Genomic DNA, 20,030 nt, shown 5'->3' with positions numbered 1-20,030 from the left:
ATTTGAGTTCTCCTGAGGTATTTCTTGCCAGTGGTGGTATCTTTCTTCACACCTGCCTGTCCACTCTCTAGCTGTTCCATCGGGACTGTGAGCAAGCAGAGAACTGGATGGCTGCCCGGGAGGCCTTCCTCAACACAGAAGACAAAGGAGACTCACTGGACAGTGTGGAGGCTCTGATCAAAAAACATGAAGACTTTGACAAAGCTATCAATGTCCAGGTGGGTCCTGGACCATGAGGTCCTAGACTGGATTTGTCCTGCGTCACATTTTAATTTGGTGGCAGTTCTATCTTAGTCACTAGGTTAAAAAGGAAGTTACTTACTTGGTTGTACTAGTTAGAAGCTATTAATGACCTTGTTAATATTCTTGTTATTCAGGAGTCAGATGCAGGTGAACCGCTAAAGTTTAAGGCTAGCCTGGAATACATAGAACATTCCAAGTTAACCAAGGCTACTAAATGCTATTTAGGTGACAGGTATGGCTATGTGTTTGAGTACTGCCTAATATGCTATAGGGTCCTAGAACCCAAAAGCCATGCATGCTGTATGTGCTTGTGATCATAGCTCCAGAGACAGAAGACAAAGTGGAGTCTCCTGGGAAGGGGCATACACACATACACTTAGTACATATATGTATACATATAGAAGAAAACCCAAACAAGTTCTGTATTATTGTATGATGACATAATAGTAACTCCCTAGAAGAATGCTTCCTAACATATATGACATTTGGGTTCAGACCACAGCACTGCAAAAAATGATGGCATAGAAAAAATTATTTACGAGTATTTGTGTACCTGTCTCTTAGTGTGGCATGTATGTTCAGTGCCCTTAGAAGCTAGAAGGTGGTGTCAGATCCTCTGGAAGTAGAGTAACAAAGCAGTTGTTAGCAGCCACATGGTTGTTGGGAGCAAAGCCCATGTCCTCTGTAAGACCAAGAAGTGCTCTTAATGGCTAAACCATCTCTCCAGCCCCCACATTTGTTATATTTTGTATTTTGAGACAGGGTCTTTCTGTTTAGTCCTGGCTACCCTAGAAATGGCTAGATGTGGTTCAGGCCTTGAACTCAGAGATCAGCATGCCTCTACTAAGATTAACTAAAGGTGTGTGTCACCATGCCCAGCCTCCCAAAAATTTATTTTTTAAGGATGAAAAATTATGTTTTGGTAAGGTAATACATTAAAACAAAGAACAAAATAGATAAACAACTGTGACTTGAAAACCATTTTGTTGAAAACAGAACAGTGGTCATTTTTTTCCCCTTACATTCCCACCTTTATTATTAAAAAGGTGAGGAGTTAGGCGTGGCAGGTCAGAAAATAAGGACATTGAGTTCTCAAGACTATTTTCTGCTGGCCTGGGGGGCATCATCCATCTTTGGGGGACCAGAGAAAACTGGGGGCTGCCATGTCCTGGGGTAGCTGGTTGTTTCATCACAGTCCAGGCATTTTGGAACTCTGGCACCTCTTAGACCAGACATGGCAGTGGTGGATGGAAGAATCCAAAGATCCTTAGTTGGAAAAGTGACTGAGTTGAAGGTTACAGGGTCCCAGCATATCTCAGACTGCCACGGGCAGGAGGAAATGCCAGGAAACCTGCCAAGTCAGCTTATGATAAAGCTTGAGGGGGATCTTGGCAGATTCCATGGCAGGCAAGGATGACCTAGGCAGAGAGACAAACATGCCAGGCAGACAAAGCTTAGTAAGAAGTCTTATCAGAAAGGGAAGAGGTGGCTGGGTGGTGGTGGCGCACGCCTTTAACCCCAGCCCCCGGGAGGCAGAGGCAGGTGGATCTCTGTGAGTTGGAGACCAGCCTGTCTACTAGAGATAGTTCCAAGACAGCCTTCAAAGCCACAAAGAAACCCTGTCTCGGAACTTCTCCTCCCCCCAAAAAAAGAAGGGGGGAAGGAAAGAGAAAAGAGGTAAAGAGACACAGAGACACAGAGAGAGGACAGAAGAGGAGAGGGAGACAGGAAAAGTCCTGTCTGTCCCAGGGGAACAGCGGGAAAGAACGGTAAAGAGAGGAGCAGGAAAGAGCAACAGTGGTATTTTGTGAGCCTAATTTGTTGTTGTGGCGTCTGCTGGTGTCCCAGCAACTGCACAGCTCAGTATGACCTGAAGTCCTCTTGAACTGGACCCTGCTCTAGTAATGATGATAATCAAGCTGGCTTCTAAAGTGTCTGTGTGTTCCGATCTTGCCACCAGTTAGTTCCAAAGTGTAACCATCTCCTCTGAAAGGTAGCAGGCTGACAGGCCTTGTCCAGCCCACCCTGACCTCTTCGCCTGTTTGTCCTCAGGAGGAAAAGATAGCTGCCCTGCAGGCTTTTGCCGACCAGCTCATTGCTGTTGACCACTATGCCAAGGGAGACATTGCAAACCGACGCAATGAGGTCCTTGACAGGTGGGTGTCCCAAGCTGATGACCTTCACCAGCTCTGAGATGAATGCACACATGTGAGAAGCCACACCTACTCCAGCTTCTTCTGTTCCGTTCACTCACAGGTGGCGCCGCTTAAAAGCCCAGATGATTGAGAAAAGGTCAAAACTTGGAGAATCTCAAACACTTCAGCAATTCAGCCGGGATGTAGATGAAATTGAGGCCTGGATCAGTGAGAAGTTACAGACAGCAAGTGATGAGTCATATAAGGACCCCACCAACATCCAGGTGAGTGGGACTCATTGGAGGCTTGTTCTGAAGTGCCCTGTGCTGTTGAGTCGAGCTGGTTTTTTTGTTTTTTGTTTTTGTTTTTGTTTTTTTGGTTTGGTTTGGTTTGGTTTTGGTTTTTCAAGAGAGGGTTTCTTTGTGGCTTTGGAGGCTGTCGTGGAACTAGTTCTTGTAGACCAGGCTGGCTTTGAAGTCACAGAGATCCGCCTGCCTCTGCCTCCTGAGTGCTGGAATTAAAGGTGTGTTCCACCACAGCCTGGCTGAGTTGAACTGTTAAATGAGACTCAATGCCTGCAAAACCATCTGCACTTAGGGAAAAAAAAAAAAGAGTCCCTGGGCCTGTGGGCAAACGGTGCTAAGCTGGTAGAGCCATTTGAAAGTTGTTCCCTTGCTAGTCTCTGTAGAAGCTTGTCTGCTATAATGTGTCTAAGGGTCCTGCTCCTATGTTATTCCCAAGTGCTGAATTTCCTGGGAAGTTTGATGGCAGAATAAGTCTTTAATAGCTGAGACATGTTCAAATAAGTGTACTGAACTCTTCTTTTAATCTGTTTTTGTAGCTTTCCAAGCTGCTGGTAAGTTTTCTATGCTTTTAAGAGTTGTAGATTTGTGAGCTTTGGGATTTGTGTTGTACTCTGTAGAGAACTGTTACTGTGGTCACACATGGCTCTCTGGTGTCTATTCATCCATCATCATTCTAATCCCCAGCCATCCTCCATCCAAGTGTCCCTGTGAGATGCGACTTTCTCTGTTGCATTAGCTGGCAGTCCCTATCTCGTCTTCCCCATTTCATCATCCAGGCGAGTTCTGTACAGTGTTTGGTTTGGGGGCAGTAGTTGACCACTTTCTTTCAAGGGGTGCTTTTGAAAATGGAATATCGGCTTCTATGTGTAGACTGTGACTTTGTCTTCCTGGTCTCAAGGGGTCAAGTGGCCTGGGCAGGGCAGGCTAGCTTGGGGTGAATCTGATACACATCCAGGCTGGTGTCCAGAGCGCTGGCCTAGAGACCCGGAATAGCAAAAGTGTTTCCAAATCTAAGTAGACACTTCTCACAAAAATAATACTGATCATGTGGCTCAAAAGCCCCAGAACTGGGAAGAAGAGATACAGCTGTAGAAGAGAAGAAATGGGTTTGGACCAACAATGATGAGAGCAAAACACTGGACACCTGCATTGCCAGGCTCTGTGGGTGAGACCTGTCGGTCCTGAGCAGCCACAGTCCCGCCCTGCGTCACTTACTGCCTCTGAAAGGAAACATTGGGTGCAGAGTTCTTGGCCAACTAAACTGTTTTGTTGGGTTCTGGGTTTTTTGTTTGTTTGTTTTGTTTTTATTCTCTTAGTTTTCTTTCCCAATGACATTCTCCCCCATGTTTTTCCCAGAATTGTGTTACAGCTACTGTATCCTCACAATCATAGCTCTTAAGTGTTTCAGCATTTTTTGTTTCTTAACAAATTCTTAGAAACAGTACCAGGCCCCCAGCTCTCTCTTCCTGGCAAAAATAAAATTTAGCCTGCCTTTAGACTGGGTTTTAGCAGCCCCGTGTTTTGATTAATGATAGACAGCAAATATAAGCCTGCAGGAACTACTGTAGCCATCAGATGTGCTCCTGCTGTGAGTGATGGGATATCCCATACATGTCAGGACTTCTGTCCAGGAAGGTAAAGGCATAGGTTGACATGGCTACATAGTTAGATTCAGAACTAAAATTGACCCTAGTCCCCTTCAAAATGTAAAAAGTACAGAATTTGAGGCTTTGCCCCCAGCCTATTGGTGAGCTGTTTAGAACTGGCTTTTACCTCACTGCCCCTGAGCTAGTGTATCTCCTTTTCTGGCCTAAACCTACCTTTGCTGGGCTCTCATAGACCGTAAACCATAGCATCACACAGCCTGTGGCGGCTTTCTGTCCACACCAGTGCTTGCCTTGTTCCTTGCATTCCCAGCACTCCCTCCCTCCTGAGCATCTCTTTTACCTTACTGACAAGCCTAGCAGGAACTGCGTCTGAATGATGGTTTGGTATTTTCAGAGCAAGCACCAGAAGCACCAGGCCTTTGAGGCAGAACTGCATGCCAATGCTGACCGAATCCGTGGCGTCATCGACATGGGCAACTCACTCATCGAGCGTGGGGCCTGTGCTGGCAGTGAGGATGCTGTCAAGGTATGGTCCGAGGGCCCATACTATCTCCAGAATAGTGACAGCATGCTACTATCCACTGCACTACACCTGTAATACAGCTTGAGACCTACAGTCTGTGGAATTTGAGAACACAGTTCTGTGATTGTTTCTATTTCCTCTTTGATGGTCTCTAATTTGGGTCTTGGGAATGTATCCTTCAGAGATTTCCCCATCCCATGTGACCCCCATTTCTTCCTAAGGCTCGCCTGGCTGCCCTTGCAGACCAGTGGCAGTTCCTGGTGCAGAAGTCAGCTGAGAAGAGCCAGAAGCTCAAGGAGGCCAATAAGCAGCAGAATTTCAACACTGGGATCAAAGACTTTGACTTCTGGCTCTCTGAGGTAATGTGAGATGGTTCTTGTTCCCCACTATCAGAGACCTTTCAGCATTCGAGTAATGAGTGGGTCCATGTGCCAGCCCCAGATTGTAAAGGGGAACCTCTTCAGAGTACCTTGAGCAGGAGTTCTTATTGTGAGATAGGTTCAGATTGCTGTTACAGAGTGACTAGAAGCTTAGAACAGAAAACTGATTGCACAAGATTGGATAATTAAAGGACCCTCCCCACGAGAGTGTATACAGGAGGGGATGAGTGGCTGGCAGGCAGTTCCCACAAGCCTGCCCCAAGGTAGAACTAAAGGTGCCAAGAGAAAGGGAACATATAGGAGATTGGGACAGCAGAGGCTCTAAGGGTGATTTTAGATACCACCACTGTGAACATTTCAGGGTCCCTTTCCAGTCTGTTGTATTTGCATGAATCATTGTAGAGGTGTATTGTATGATTGAGTTCACAGTGTCATTTTTCATTAGTATTTATAGCGTAGTTTTATCCCATGTCACTACATTCTCCCTAAATGTTTATGTATGGGAGAGTCCAAAGAATCTTGCTGTGATTTAAGGATTCCCATCTGACTGCCATTCAGGGATCATAAAGTGCAGACTGCAGTTGGACATCTTAGCACACTGTTCACACTGTGGTCCTTGTAGTAGGGGAGCTTCATTGCTGTTGGTTGCTGTGCCTCTGTCTCTACTCTGAGCAGGCTTCTTAGTCATATTGGACCTAGCTTAGTAGGCAGAACAGTGACTCCCTTGGTGCACACCTTTAAATGTACCACACAGTAGGCAGAGGTAGAAGGATCTATGTCAGTTCAGGGTAAGCCAGGGATACATGGAGAAATCTTGTCATGACTGAAAAGGACCTAGAGCAGCTCCTGGTCACCCTGGATTTTCCAGAACACTATGCATGCGTCCTGTAATAACCATTCCCTTTTGTATTGCCATCTGCAGGTGGAAGCTCTTCTGGCATCTGAAGATTATGGCAAAGACCTGGCCTCTGTGAACAACTTGCTGAAAAAGCATCAGCTGCTGGAGGCAGACATATCAGCCCACGAGGTCAGCGGGTTAACAGATACAAGGGTGGGGTGATTAGACAAACCTCAAGTGATGGAGAAAGCTAGAATTGTTCAAGGAACACAAGTGATACCTAGCGCCCAAGGCAGCAGTTTGTATATGGACTAGTTTCTTGATTGTTCTCAACGTAGGTTTATGCAGATCTGATTTGTGAAAAATCAGGTGTGTTCTTAGCTGGAGATAGGGTTTTCTGGTCCGGCAGTTGCCTGTTACGCCCAAGGGTCTGGGTTCCATCCATGCTGCTACAAAATTAAAGGAATTTTTTTTTTGCATGTTTAATTTTATTGTTTGCTTTTTTTGGTTGTTGTTTTTTTTGTTGTTGTTGTTGTTGTTGTTGTTTTTTCTATTAATTTTTCCAAGACAGGGTTTCTCTGTGTAGGCCTGGCTGTCCTAGAACTTGATCTGTAGGCCAGACTGGCCTCAACTCACAAAGATCCTCCTGCCTCATTTTTTTAATTTTTTATTTTTACTTTATGTGCATAGGTATTTTGCCATGAGTGTCAGGAACTGGAATTACAGACGCTATGAGCTGCCATGTAGGTGCTGGGAATTGAACCAGGGTCCTCTGCCAAAGCAGAGTAGGTGGATCTTGAGACCAGCCAAGGCTACATAGCAGAGAGAGAGAGACAGAGACAGAGAGAGAGAGAGAGAGAGAGAGAGAGAGAGAGAGAGAGAGAGAGAGAGAGAGAGAGAGAGTGAGAGTGTGTGTGTGTGTGTGTGTGTGTGTGTGTGTGTGTGTGTGTGTGTGTGTAAAATCACTGACTACATGATGAGACTCTGTCTCAAACAAAACAAAAATTAACTTTTGCTGCTTTCCAAAGTACACAGTGAGACTGGCAAGACAACTCAGTGGTAAAGTGTGCTTATCCCACACAAGCCTTAGTTCAGTCTCCAGCATTAAAATATGAAAGGATAAAGAAATGAAGACCACTGCTAAGCAAAATAGGTCACAGAAAAAGTGGGTTTCTGCTGCAGCCTTGGCATTGCATTATGTATCTGACTACCTTCCCGCCATCATCACACATGTCCATGGTGACAGGGAACTAAGTCTTAGTGTCATTATCAAAATAGTTTGATCTTACAAAGCTGCAAGGGTCCCCACAGCACACCCTGATTTGTGAGGCTGCACTGCAAGCCCAGTAGGGAATTAGTGTTATTTTCAGGGAGCTGTCTTTGGGAACCAGGTTTCTCAGCCCTCTCTTGTGTCCCTACCAGGATCGTCTGAAGGACCTGAACAACCAGGCTGACAGTCTGATGACCAGCAGTGCCTTCGACACCTCCCAAGTGAAAGACAAGCGGGACACCATCAATGGACGCTTCCAAAAGATACAGAGCATGGCAGCCTCCCGAAGAGCAAAACTGAGCGAGTCCCACCGCCTGCACCAGTTCTTCCGAGACATGGATGATGAGGAGTCCTGGATCAAGTGTGTGCCCTTACAGTTGTGTGTTCAGTGTCCCAGAGGCTGTGTAGAAAAACGGGAGTTTCAGGCTTTCTTGGTCTGTTGGGGTGGCAGGGAAATATGATGTAAGAGCACAGTTTAGGGATCTTGCCACACTCCCTTCTTTTTTTTTTTTTTGGTTTTTCAAGACAAGGTTTCTCTGTATCATTTTGGAGGCTGTCCTGGAACTCGCTTTTTTTAGACCAGGCTGGCCTTGAACTCACAGAGATCCGCCTGCCTCTGCCTCCCGAGTGCTAGGACGGAAGGCGTGTGCCACCACTGCCCTGTCTTGGTTTGTTTTTTTGTTCCTTTTTTGTTTGGTTGGTTTTTTTTTTTTTTTTTTGTTCCCTTGTTTTGTTTTATTGAGAAAGGGTCTCTCTGTGTAGCCCTGGCTGTCCTAGAACTCACTGTGTAAATCAGGCTGGACTTGGAACTCACAGAAATCTACCTGCCTGTGCCCCTACCCCTCTGCCCCTCTGTCACCCAAGTGCTGAGATTAAAGGTGTGTGTGTGGCCATAGCCTGGCTTAAGAGAACACCTTTCTATGTTTCCCTATATGTGACACATGAGTAAATGGAGTTAATAGTACAGCACAGGGCAGGCCCAGTCCTCTGTACTCTTATGACATTTAGATGAGCCATGTTCATTGACATATATGTGTGGTCAGAGGCAGTTCTAGATCCATGACTTTGGGAAAAAGCAGCTTCTATTCCCAGGAAGTGGAAAGGGATTTTTTTATGAAGAAAATGGTAGAGGTTGGAGGATGCCAGAATCAGTGTCTGAACTAACATGCCCCATGGAGATGAACAGGTGCAGACTGACCATACTACCTCTGCTCTTCAGGGAGAAGAAGCTGCTAGTGAGCTCTGAGGACTATGGCCGAGACCTGACAGGTGTTCAGAACCTGAGGAAGAAGCACAAGCGACTAGAAGCAGAGCTGGCTGCCCATGAACCGGCCATTCAGGTGAGGGTTGCCTTCTGAAAGAAGGGCCATGAGGAAGTGGCCAGGGATAGGCATAGTCCCTCTGATCTTAATGCTGTGGTCTTGTGATCATGATGCCTCAGCCCCAGCCAGGAAGAAGCAACACTGTTGTTTATTTTTCTGAGTCAGGTTTCTCTGTGTGCCCAGCAATGTAGACTGAAGAGATAATTGTGAATGTGATGTTGAGACTTCTGGCAGCTTGAGCCACAGGCACCTGGAACTAGGCACTTGGCATGACTGCTGGTGTTGACTCCTGTTCTTACTTGTCAGGGTGTTCTGGACACCGGGAAGAAGCTGTCTGATGACAACACCATCGGCCAAGAGGAGATCCAGCAGCGTCTTGCCCAGTTTGTGGAGCACTGGAAGGAGCTGAAGCAGCTAGCAGCTGCACGGTGAGCACACAGGCAGGCCCTCTTAGACCTGTGGCCCTTAGATGGAAGGTGTGGCCCTTCCTGCCAGCTCCCAGGCACTTCCCTTCCGTAAGGTGTCAAGTATTCGCTTGCTTCAGAGCCATTCTGAGCTGTTCCCGTCCTATGAGTCTGAACCCAGCAGTTAACTCCAGAGCTTCCTGTCTGAAGAGCCGTGTGTCCCTTAGAATACTAACCCATGTTTACTCACAGACACACCCATTCATGAATATTTTAGAGTATTTTATCCAAAGAGTTCTTATTTATCTGTCTGTCTGTTTGTGATACCGGCGATTGAACCTGAGATCTTAGACACACTAGTCAAGCACCAATACCACCAAGCTATAACTCCAACCCCCCTTCATGGATATTTTAAATATATAATAACGACTTCCCCTCCCCCATTTCTTAAGGGGCCAGCGGCTAGAGGAATCCTTGGAATATCAGCAATTCGTAGCCAATGTGGAAGAGGAAGAGGCTTGGATCAATGAGAAAATGACTCTGGTGGCTAGTGAAGATTACGGAGACACTCTAGCTGCCATCCAGGTGAGGAAAGCTAAGCAAATCCATGAACAGTGAAGGTATACCAGCTCACAGTCTGAAGGCTAGGGGCCGCCCCAAGTGTAGTGCAGACCGGCCATGTTCCCACCACACCTCATAGCAGAGAGTTCCTACGGCTTCCAGGACCACGCTCTCACTCCAAGCCTTTTCTCCACATAGCACCTCCCTGTGTCCACTCTTTCTCTCTGGCATTCCCTGACTGTCCAAATTGACTTCTTTTTGTAAGGATACAATCTTACTGGTAAGAGAGACTGAAAATATCCCTTACTATCCTTTTTTTTCCATGTTCATGGCCCCAGAATTAAGCTCACCCTATAGCCACTTTGATTTGGTTAGCAATGGCTGTATAACAGCATTGGTGGGTGTGTAATCTCTCCTGTTTCCAGGGTAAAACACGATGTGCTGGAAGATCTCAGATGACTGTAGTCATAGACTCTTGTTCAGCCCCACACAGCCTCCTCATTCCACTATAGGCTGGATTAGCTTCCTGAATTTTGTTCAGTGAGCCAAAGACAGAAACCAGAGTATTAAAGGCATTGCACAGTTCTCAGAGCTGGCCCCAAGGCAGCCCAGTCATGGAATAGGAGAAATCACACATCACCATGGTCACACCTTCTTGAGTTCCAGCCAGCCAATGTGGAAGCAGTTTGCATTGCCTTGAGCCATTCTCCTCACAGTGGGCAGTGACCTCTCTCAGGGTGTGGTTGAGGTCCCTAGAAACAGAAAAGAGGCAGTATTGTTCACCATTCATTAGGGAGCTAGACATAAGACTGGTCCCTCATGGGATATGCTTTGAAGTCTGCTGCTTTGTTGGGTGCTTACTTCCAGAATTCTGTGCATTCTTACAATCGTAACTAGGTGGTTCTGCAGACCTTCAACCTTCCTGGACTGCAGCTTCCCCGTGCCACGTGACACTGCTTCCCCTGCAGCCTGTTCTCACTCCTGACTCCCTGGTACCTGTGTACCATGCTAATGGTGCTCCCCCTAGGGTACAGAGTAGGAGAACAGGGCTCATAGCGTGTGGCCTTCTCTATCCCTTACATCGGCCTCAGTGGCTGACCTCACTACTTTGTCTCCAGGGCTTGTTGAAGAAACACGAAGCTTTTGAGACAGACTTCACTGTCCACAAGGATCGGGTGAATGATGTCTGTACTAACGGACAAGACCTCATTAAGAAGGTGAGCCTCAATCCCAGGAAGACCCTTGTGCTCAGCCCAAAGTACACCACGCTGAGTTCTTAAGATTGTCAGCAGGGCCGGGCGTTGGTGGCGCACGCCTTTAATCCCAGCACTCGGGAGGCAGAGGCAGGCGGATCTCTGTGAGTTCGAGGCCAGCCTGGTCTACCGAGTGAGTTCCAGGACAGCCTCCAAAACAATACAGAGAAACCCTGTCTCGAAAAAACCAAAAAAAAAAAAAAAAAAAAAAAAAAGATTGTCAGCAGGCCTGTGCTATTTTTCATATGGTGGGAGTTGCTTTGGAATGGGCGCACTCCTCATTGAACAACCAGCTTTTGGCCTAAAGAGAGTAGGGCTATCTTGTTGGTGTTTCCTGACAGTAGGACTTCCAGAATACTGTGCTTTTTCATTTCTTTTTTATTGTTTGATGTGTATGGTTTTCCTTCATGGATGTGTCTCTGCACCACATTTATGCATTGCCCAAGGATATCAGAAGAGTGTGTTGGATCCCTTACAACTGGAGTTACTGATGATGTGAGCCACCATATAAAAGCTGGAAATCGGGGGCTGGAGAGATGGCTCAGAGGTTAAGAGCACTGACTGCTCTTCCAGAGGTCCTGAGTTCAATTCCCAGCAACCACATGGTGGCTCACAACCATCTGTAATGAATAGATAAATAAATAAATCTTTTTAAAAAAGCTGGAAATCGAACCTTTGGCCTCTAGAACAGTCAATACTCTTAAAATACTACATGTGTGCAGTGCCCACAGAGGCCACAAGAGGGCATCATAGGCCCCTGGAACTGGTATTACAAACAATTATGAGCCACTGTGTACGGTCTGGGAACTCCCAGTATCCTGTTCCTATATTTCTTGGTGATAAAGGTCATTATAGAGATAATAGAAAACATAAGTAAGTAAACCACATGACACAGTAGTATATTCCTAGAGTTTGAGACTGACTTGGACTGTGTAGTAACCCTGTCTCAAAAACATCACTAGGAATCACCCAGAAAGTCTCTACTCAGAAATGGCTATTCTAGATTTTTTTTTCTGAGACAGGATTTCTCTGTGTAGCTTTGTAGACCAGGTTGGCCTTGAACTGACAGAGATTCACCTGCCTCTGCCTCTGCCTCCTGAGTGCTAGGATTAAAGGCGTGAGCCACCACCTCCTGCAGTATTCTAGATTTTATTTTATCTTGAGATAGGGTGACCTCTTGTAGTCCAGGCTGGCCTCCAACTTGTTCTATAGCCGAGGAAGATCTTGAACTTCTGACTCTCTTACCTCTACTGCACAGGTGGTAGGATTGTAGCTCTGTATCGCCAAGCCTGGCTCATTGAGATTTTAATGTCTGGCCCTCCAGACTTTCCCTCTGTACTATGTAGAGCTAGGCATGAAATGCCTGTTTAGTAAGACTATATAACTGGTGATGTGACACCAGTTTGTTTACTGGTGACTCTTGTCTCAGTGCTTTGAAAGCAGTCCAGGCCTCCCCACAGCAGCTCTAGACCCAGACTGTGCAGTGTCTGTCCACAGCCGGCCGTCAGTTCCTGCAGCGCAGCACGAGTGAGGAGTGCTAGGAGCTCCTGTCACAAAGCTTTGGCTAAGCAGCTGCCATGGATAGGGCTGAGATTTGGGGCTGGACTGCCACACCCTCAGCCCATTGCAGAGCATTTGCCAAGCATCTGTGTGACACAATACCTAGGTGTCCAGGTTTGTTCTCCTGGCTGTGATCAGCAGACAGCATAAACTGGAGTGCAACCAAGACTCACAGGATTCCTAGCCTAGGAGAGTGAGAAACTCTCCACCTTGCCAAATCTCACCCTTAGAATATGCTCTTACTTCTAAGAGCTGAGGTGACTGAGTGTAAGTGTTCCTTAGTGCTTTGTTCTGGGCGAACTTTCACTTCCTTACCACGTTTCTCTTTTCTCTGCAGTCTGGTTTGTTTTGAAACAGGGTTCTCAGTAGCTTTGGAGGCTGGCCTAAAAGTAGCTCTTATAGACCAGGCTGGTCTCAAACTCACAGAGATCCGCCTGCCTCTGCCTCCTGAGTGCTGGGATTAAAGGCATGCGCCACCAACGCCCAGCTCTCTGCAGTCTTGTGTGTATTTCCAAATACAGTTCTGTCTGAAACTGGTGTTCAGGCTTCACCATTTTTTGTGCCCATGGCATCCAAACACTTCCCAGAAGTGTTGGAGTCGTTCTTTGACTATATAGAGTTTTAGTATTTAAGTGGTAATTTTTCCGAGTCAGAAATGTCAGTGATACACTGTGCTCACACTGTCAACCCCTTTCTTGTGCCTTCTGTAGCACTGATTCCTGGAATTAGATCGATGGTCCTGGGTCTTCACCCTGAGACTTTTACTGAGTAGCATCCTTAGGAAGCTTCACCTGGCACTGGTCAAGCAGCAGATAGCTCATGTGACAGAAATTGAATGGTTTGGTGCTAGGAATCTGCCATGGATAGGTGACTGCAACTGGTGGCAAAACTGATTTGTGCTTCTTTTCCTGTTGTAGAACAATCACCATGAGGAAAACATCTCTTCAAAGATGAAGGGTCTGAACGGGAAGGTGTCTGATCTGGAGAAAGCAGCAGCTCAGAGAAAAGCAAAACTAGATGAGAACTCAGCCTTCTTGCAGTTCAACTGGAAGGCTGACGTGGTAGAGTCCTGGATTGGTGAGTGGGTTCAGCAAGACCCAGAGCTTCTAAGTCTCATAGGCTAAGAAGATGACAGAGCCCAGGGAGTTGTTGCCACACAGTTGGCTCTCTGCTGCAGAGAAGCTGCTGCTCAGGACAGACCTGGTTGCCCCATAAGAAAAGACATTTTGAAGACAGAGTTGCCACAGCAGTATCCACACCAGGCTGGCATGAGAGTTCACCAAACTCCTTGACACAAGCAATACAGAGACCCAAGTACTAATAGGCTCACCAAAGGGTTAGGCCATATCAGAACTGCCTACTAGCTGCCTGGCCAAGGTGCCATCTATCCCCTAGTTAAATGGAACTAGGTTCTGGTGTCAGAGCCCATGGGACCCAAAAGGACCTCCACACTCAGTTGAGGTAGGTTACAGGGAGCAGGCAGCCACTATGAGTTCAGAATGGCTGCTGGTGACTTGGAATTGAAGTGTGAACATGCCTCCATCCTGTGGCTTGCATTTTTAGTCTGTGTGTTCTGTGAGGGACTGGGACTATCTCCATGCTTTGTTTCACAGGTGAAAAGGAGAACAGCTTGAAAACGGATGATTATGGTCGAGATCTGTCTTCTGTCCAAACTCTGCTCACCAAGCAGGTCAGTCAGCCACCTGAATGGTGGACTGGATTTACTCAAGCAGCACTTCTGGGAGAAGGCTGCTCAGTGTCCTCCCTTTAGGACTTTGATGGCCTCCTGTATGCGTGGCCAAGCTCAGCCAACAGTAAACACGTACAAGCTGGGTGGTGGCGGATCACACTTTAATCCCAGCAGAGGCAGGCAGATCTCTGTGAGTTCGAGGCCAGTCTAGTCTGCAGAGTGCCAGGACAGACTACAAAGCTACACAGAGAAACCCTGTCTCGAAAAACTAAAAAAAAAGCAAAACAATAAACACTTTGAGTCCTGAGCCTCAGAGCTCCCAGATGAGTAGAACAGATGCAGAACCAGGCATACGTGTAGCAGCTGGGCTGGCAAGGCTCAGTCACACAGAGTATACTGAAAGCGGCCATGTGAATGAACGGTCTATGTCTTAAGGAGCCAAGGCCATACATACACAGCCGTGCCCAGAGCTTGAGTGCTGCAATGGAAGGATTTTTTTTATGGTCGTTGCCACATTCTGTGGTCTAAGGGAGGAGGGACACAGGCTGGCATGACTGAATGTCAGCAGCAGGTGGAGCTCGAGGTCGGCTACCATATGGGCATTTGCTCCTGCCATCTGAGCTGAGGCTCATGACGCTCTCTGCAATACATGCAACTGACTTGTGCATCCTTTTTGCAGGAGACCTTTGATGCTGGCCTGCAGGCCTTCCAGCAGGAGGGCATTGCCAACATCACCGCGCTCAAAGACCAGCTGCTAGCTGCCAAGCACATTCAGTCTAAGGCCATCGAGGCTCGACATGCCTCCCTCATGAAGAGATGGACCCAACTGTTGGCCAACTCAGCTACCCGGAAAAAGAAGTTACTAGAGGCCCAGAGTCATTTCCGAAAGGTAAGGGTATTTAATATTCAACTGGACCAGTGGAAGGGAAGGTAGGCATTTGCCTCTGCCATGCTGTGCCATTATCCTGTGAGAAAGGAGTGACCTCAACCCAGAGGAACTGAACATGAGTCTGAAGTCAGTGGAAACTAAGGCACATGGAGCCCTTGAATTTATCCTTTGATCCTCCCAGGACAAGCACAGCTTGTACTGAAGGACACCGGGCAGAGGATAAGTGAGGAAATGTTTGAGATGGGGCAGAAAGGCAGATTCCCAGCAGGCCTCACTCTCTGAGTCCCAGGAACTGCCCCACCCACATACATGCCTACACTGACACTCAGCACCTCTACTTTTAGGTAGAGGACCTCTTCCTGACCTTTGCCAAAAAGGCATCAGCCTTCAACAGCTGGTTTGAGAATGCGGAAGAGGACCTGACAGACCCAGTGCGCTGCAATTCTCTGGAGGAAATCAAAGCCCTTCGAGAGGCCCATGATGCTTTCCGCTCATCCCTCAGCTCTGCACAGGCCGACTTCAACCAGCTAGCTGAGCTGGACCGCCAGATCAAGAGTTTCCGGGTAGCCTCCAACCCCTACACCTGGTTCACCATGGAGGCTCTGGAGGAGACCTGGAGGAACCTGCAGAAGATCATTAAGGTGCACCTGGCTGGGCAAGCCTAGCCCACACTCCCTGCAGTTCCTTGTTGGGTCAGCTTCAGTAGGACCTCTGCCCTCTCACTTTTAAGTCCCACTGGCATTTCCCCTGGGTAGAGGCCGGATGTCAGCAACCAACAGAAGATACAACTGCTGCCTTCCTTTTGCCTCAGGAGCGGGAGCTGGAGCTGCAAAAGGAGCAGCGGCGGCAGGAGGAGAATGACAAGCTGCGCCAGGAGTTCGCTCAGCATGCCAACGCCTTCCACCAGTGGATCCAGGAGACCAGGTGCCTGCCTTGTGGGGCCAGCCCAGAGAACATGCTGCTCTCTGCAGCGGGATGCCAAGCCTCCAGCTCTGGGACACAGGGAGCTTAAAACCTGGTACCTAAGCCAGGTGGCAGTGGTGCACGCCTTTAATCCCAGTACTCAGAAAGCATAGGCAATTGAATCTTTGAATTTGAGGTCAACCTGGTCTACAGAGTGAGTCCCAGGACAGCCAGGGCTGCTACACAGAGAAACCGTCTCAAGAAAAAAAATACAATGGTGCCTAAGCGAGTTGGCATCTGTTATCTGAGTGCACAGGAGGATGGCCCTGAAATTGAGTCTGCTGTGGCTTACATATTCGATGCCACTTGAGGCTATAGCAAGACCTTGTCTCACCCCAAAAGATAGGGTGGTGGGGAAGACTGCTTGGACTAAGAAGGCTGGCGTGATGATTGGGTTGCTCTGCATGATTCATTTACACAAAGATGATGTTGGCAGATGTCCTGAGTGAGGTAGAGCTGCTCAGGGCTCAGTCAGAGCTGGCAGTGACTGAGCAGACACAGGGTAGGTGGCAGAGAGTACTGATGTTCTGTTCGTTTTCTCTCCTCTATTCCGTCCTGATTGCTGCTGTATGTGGACACTACCATGGTTCCTGGCTACTTGGATCTCCACAGAACGTATCTCCTCGACGGGTTAATATTGCCTTCTTTCTCCGGGCTCATGGTGTGGTGGCGTCTTGTGTGCTTGTCCCTACGTCCCTTGTCCCCAGTAGCCTGGCTTGCAAAGGATCCAAGGATGGGCCTCCTGCCCACCTTGTCCATCATGCCCTTTGTCCCTGCTAGCAGAACCCATGGTCTTTGGGGGGCGGTCACATTCCCTCTTTCAAGGCAGGGAATGTAACCATGAGAGGAAGCCAGAGTCAAAAGCCTAAAGCTTAGAACCCCTGTCCATGCCTGTTCATGAAGATCAGATTAGGTTTCCCTTTTGGTCTGTTTTCCCATTGTGGCCAGAAGGATTTGCATTAAGCCCCAGTAGTCAGTGGGCATACAAAGCTGAATGGCTGTGCTAGGAGCTTGGGCTGAGTGAGTACAATGTCCACTTGAAGGGAAGCTCTGTCTTCCCCCTGGGGAGGGTAACCAGAATTGTTCGCCCTAGCAAAGGGCAGAATATCCAGTGTGGTGTGGAGACAGGCTTGGAGGAGTCCCCGGGAGGAGCAGGGCTATCATCTCCCAGTCCCAACAAGAGCCTGTACCCAGGCCATCCCGCTTTCCATTATTGCCAGACTAAGGCTTAACTGGAGCTGGTGAGGTTCTACAGAGGGGAAAGTCAGATGTGTAAGGGTACTGACCACAGAAGTCTGCCCAATCTAGTCAGGTTGTAAGGGGCTTTGCAAGGCGGGAAGGGAGGCTTGCAGCATCTGGCCTAAGCACCACAGGCTTCCCCACCCTATGCTGTCTGCTGCTCTTGGTCTTGTTTCTGTGCAGTGCCATGCTTCCTCACCTGTGGCTCCTCCCAAGCCTTGTCCCACCTTCCCCAATGCCCCTTGAACTGCCCATGGTTCCCACCTGATGCCAGGCTGCCCGCTTGTGGCACATGTCTGTCTCGATATGCTCTTGCCTCGCCTTCCTTTGGTATATTCATTTGGTTTCTTTTCTTTGAATAGCATAGCATATCGTCGGGTCATTCGTGTCTATCAGTATGAAGTTGGGGATGATCTGTCTGGAAGGTTCTTCTCCTCTTATTTCTCTTCTTCCCTCACTGTGGTTTTACCAATGCACTCTGGACTCCCAGGCGGCTCTGCTTTCTAACCCACACCCTAGCCACTTGGGAGGCGGGTCTGTCCCCCTCCGATGCTCTGGCCCTGCCTCCTGCCCCAGTCCCTGGGGCTCCCTTTTCCTGGGGGATGGGACATGCCTGTGAGTCTCAACTGCTGTGGTAGGAGGAAGCCTGGTCCCTGCCTTGCTAAAGCACTTTGAACTTGGGGTGATTTTACAGAACTTCCTGGTTCACTCAAGTCACAAGGGTAGATTGGGGTAGACATGGGTACAGAGGAGACGGGCTGTGTGCACTGTGTGAACTTGTCCCTGCACGTGACCCTGCTCGTTGATGTCTTTGTTCACGGGGTTCTTCTTTGTGCTCACACTTACATCTTGGAGACAAGTAGGCTCCTCAGGAAATCGCCTTCAAAAGGAGGCCTAGCCTACCTGTGTCTAGATGCTGGAACCCAAATCGAGAGTTCTATCACAGCTGTCCTCAGCTGGAAAGAGTTTGCCAGCACACACACGCAGCTATCTTACTGGCCATGCTGTCTCTTAGAATGTGGCTTTCCGCCGGGCGTTGGTGGCGCACGCCTTTAATCCCAGCACTTGGGAGGCAGAGGCAGGTGGATCTCTGTGAGTTCGAGACCAGCCTGGTCTACAAGAGCTAGTTCCAGGACAGCCTCCAAAGCCACAGAGAAACCCTGTCTCGAAAAAAAAAAAAAAAAAAAAAAAAAAAAAGAATGTGGCTTTCCCCTCAGTAGGCTAAGGGGACTGACTGTCTCTTGGCCATCCTTACAGCCCCAAGGGCTCCTACTGTTGGCTTCTTGGCCTCCTGTTGATGCAGAAAAGGAGCTGTCAGGCCTGAAGCTGCTCTGTTCCTAAGGGGAATAAATTTAGTGACCTTTACGAGCTGAGAAGCCCCTGATCCATGTGTCTCTGAAACAGAAATGGGACCTGCTCTCCCAGGTCTGTTAGAAGGGGTAGCCAACACCAACTGGGTTGTTTCTTCAGTGACAAGAATCACAGACTGTGGGCACTGGCCTGCTGCAGTGGAGCCTGCTCACTGTACTTTCGTGTTTAGGTCCTGCATGGTGGAAGAGTCAGGAACGCTGGAATCTCAGCTAGAAGCTACCAAAGTGAGTGCTAAAGGGGTTTGCTCAGCCCAGCAGCCACTCAGCCTGAAGCTGCGAGGCCACTTTTCCCTTGACTTAAACAGCCTGAGCTTTTAAGAGAAAGTTTCTGCCATCTGCTGTAACTGAGGCCCGTGGTACACACTGCACTTCCTGGCACCTCTGCCAGTCACTTCATTAAGAGTTTTCCCTCCATATCCCCACCCCCTCCCACTCCTCCTTTCCTTTCCTTGACTCTTTCGGCCCTGAGATCTCAACAGGATTCTGGGCCTGAGGTGTCCCTGTCTCACACTGTTCTGTCCTACCCGGCAGCGCAAGCACCAGGAGATTCGAGCCATGAGAAGTCAGCTGAAGAAAATTGAGGACCTGGGTGCCGCCATGGAGGAAGCACTCATCCTGGACAACAAGTACACTGAGCACAGCACTGTGGGCCTGGCCCAGCAGTGGGACCAGCTGGACCAGCTGGGCATGCGCATGCAGCACAACCTGGAGCAGCAGATCCAGGCCAGGTAACAGGGTCTGGACCAGTGTGAGGGACCCAGCAGGGACCGACCCAGTGTGCAACTGTCAACAGGCCTGGCACGGGGGCAAGAGCATGCCACGGAAGGCCTGTTCCCTATCTTCTGTTCTTCCTGTAGGAACACTACAGGAGTGACTGAGGAAGCCCTCAAGGAATTCAGCATGATGTTCAAGTGAGTGTGGCCCTGGGCACCGTGGCTGAGGGTGGATGGGAGGCAGGGGCCTTGTGCTGAGTCCTGGGCTCTGTGCTACAGGCACTTTGACAAGGACAAGTCTGGCCGGCTGAACCATCAGGAATTCAAATCCTGTCTTCGTTCCCTGGGCTACGACCTGCCAATGGTAGAGGAAGGAGAGCCTGACCCCGAGTTTGAGGCGATCCTGGACACTGTTGATCCCAACAGGTAAGCTGAAGGGACAGAGGACAGTTTTAGTCTCCCTCTGCTCTCCTTGCTTACTGTGCCCGCCTCCCATAGGGATGGCCATGTCTCCTTGCAAGAGTACATGGCTTTCATGATCAGCCGCGAAACGGAGAATGTCAAGTCCAGTGAGGAGATTGAGAGTGCTTTCCGGGCCCTCAGCTCAGAGGGCAAGCCTTACGTGACCAAGGAGGAGCTCTACCAGGTAGGACCTTGGGAAGGGCCCGAGTTCCTGGGCACAGCTGAAGCCAAAGGGCGCGCACACACACACACACACTCAGAAGCCCGTGTCTGCTGACAAAGGGCATGCACACACACACACAC

The 20,030-nt window shown here is 48.6% G+C and overlaps 1 protein-coding gene across 8 annotated transcripts in view; it reads left to right on the top strand.

Moving 5' to 3' along the window:
• Sptan1 (spectrin alpha, non-erythrocytic 1) overlaps nt 1-20,030 on the top strand; it is a 68,569-nt gene that overhangs the window by 47,942 nt on the left and 597 nt on the right. For 2 of the 8 annotated variants that reach the window (XM_040745080.1, XM_040745078.1), the window contains 24 exons: nt 72-218; nt 2,296-2,399; nt 2,500-2,662; nt 3,220-3,234; nt 4,685-4,816; nt 5,035-5,172; nt 6,116-6,220; nt 7,454-7,662; nt 8,521-8,641; nt 8,930-9,051; nt 9,480-9,612; nt 10,707-10,805; nt 13,319-13,478; nt 14,015-14,091; nt 14,771-14,980; nt 15,325-15,621; nt 15,792-15,904; nt 16,556-16,573; nt 17,545-17,607; nt 18,723-18,777; nt 19,084-19,280; nt 19,410-19,463; nt 19,545-19,691; nt 19,764-19,911. In XM_040745080.1, coding sequence (XP_040601014.1) covers nt 72-218; nt 2,296-2,399; nt 2,500-2,662; nt 3,220-3,234; nt 4,685-4,816; nt 5,035-5,172; nt 6,116-6,220; nt 7,454-7,662; nt 8,521-8,641; nt 8,930-9,051; nt 9,480-9,612; nt 10,707-10,805; nt 13,319-13,478; nt 14,015-14,091; nt 14,771-14,980; nt 15,325-15,621; nt 15,792-15,904; nt 16,556-16,573; nt 17,545-17,607; nt 18,723-18,777; nt 19,084-19,280; nt 19,410-19,463; nt 19,545-19,691; nt 19,764-19,911 — 3,027 coding nt within the window. The remainder of the gene's footprint in view (nt 1-71; nt 219-2,295; nt 2,400-2,499; nt 2,663-3,219; nt 3,235-4,684; nt 4,817-5,034; nt 5,173-6,115; nt 6,221-7,453; nt 7,663-8,520; nt 8,642-8,929; nt 9,052-9,479; nt 9,613-10,706; nt 10,806-13,318; nt 13,479-14,014; nt 14,092-14,770; nt 14,981-15,324; nt 15,622-15,791; nt 15,905-16,555; nt 16,574-17,544; nt 17,608-18,722; nt 18,778-19,083; nt 19,281-19,409; nt 19,464-19,544; nt 19,692-19,763; nt 19,912-20,030) is intronic. The other 6 variants (XM_013124801.2, XM_040745079.1, XM_013124802.2 and 3 more) reach the window with 4 other exon arrangements.

This window comes from Mesocricetus auratus, unplaced genomic scaffold, assembly GCF_017639785.1.
Source record: "Mesocricetus auratus isolate SY011 unplaced genomic scaffold, BCM_Maur_2.0 Super-Scaffold_100004, whole genome shotgun sequence".
Lineage (NCBI taxonomy): Eukaryota > Metazoa > Chordata > Mammalia > Rodentia > Cricetidae > Mesocricetus > Mesocricetus auratus.
The sequence above is the reverse complement of the archived record's forward strand: the minus strand, read 5'-3'. Positions and strand labels throughout refer to the sequence as shown.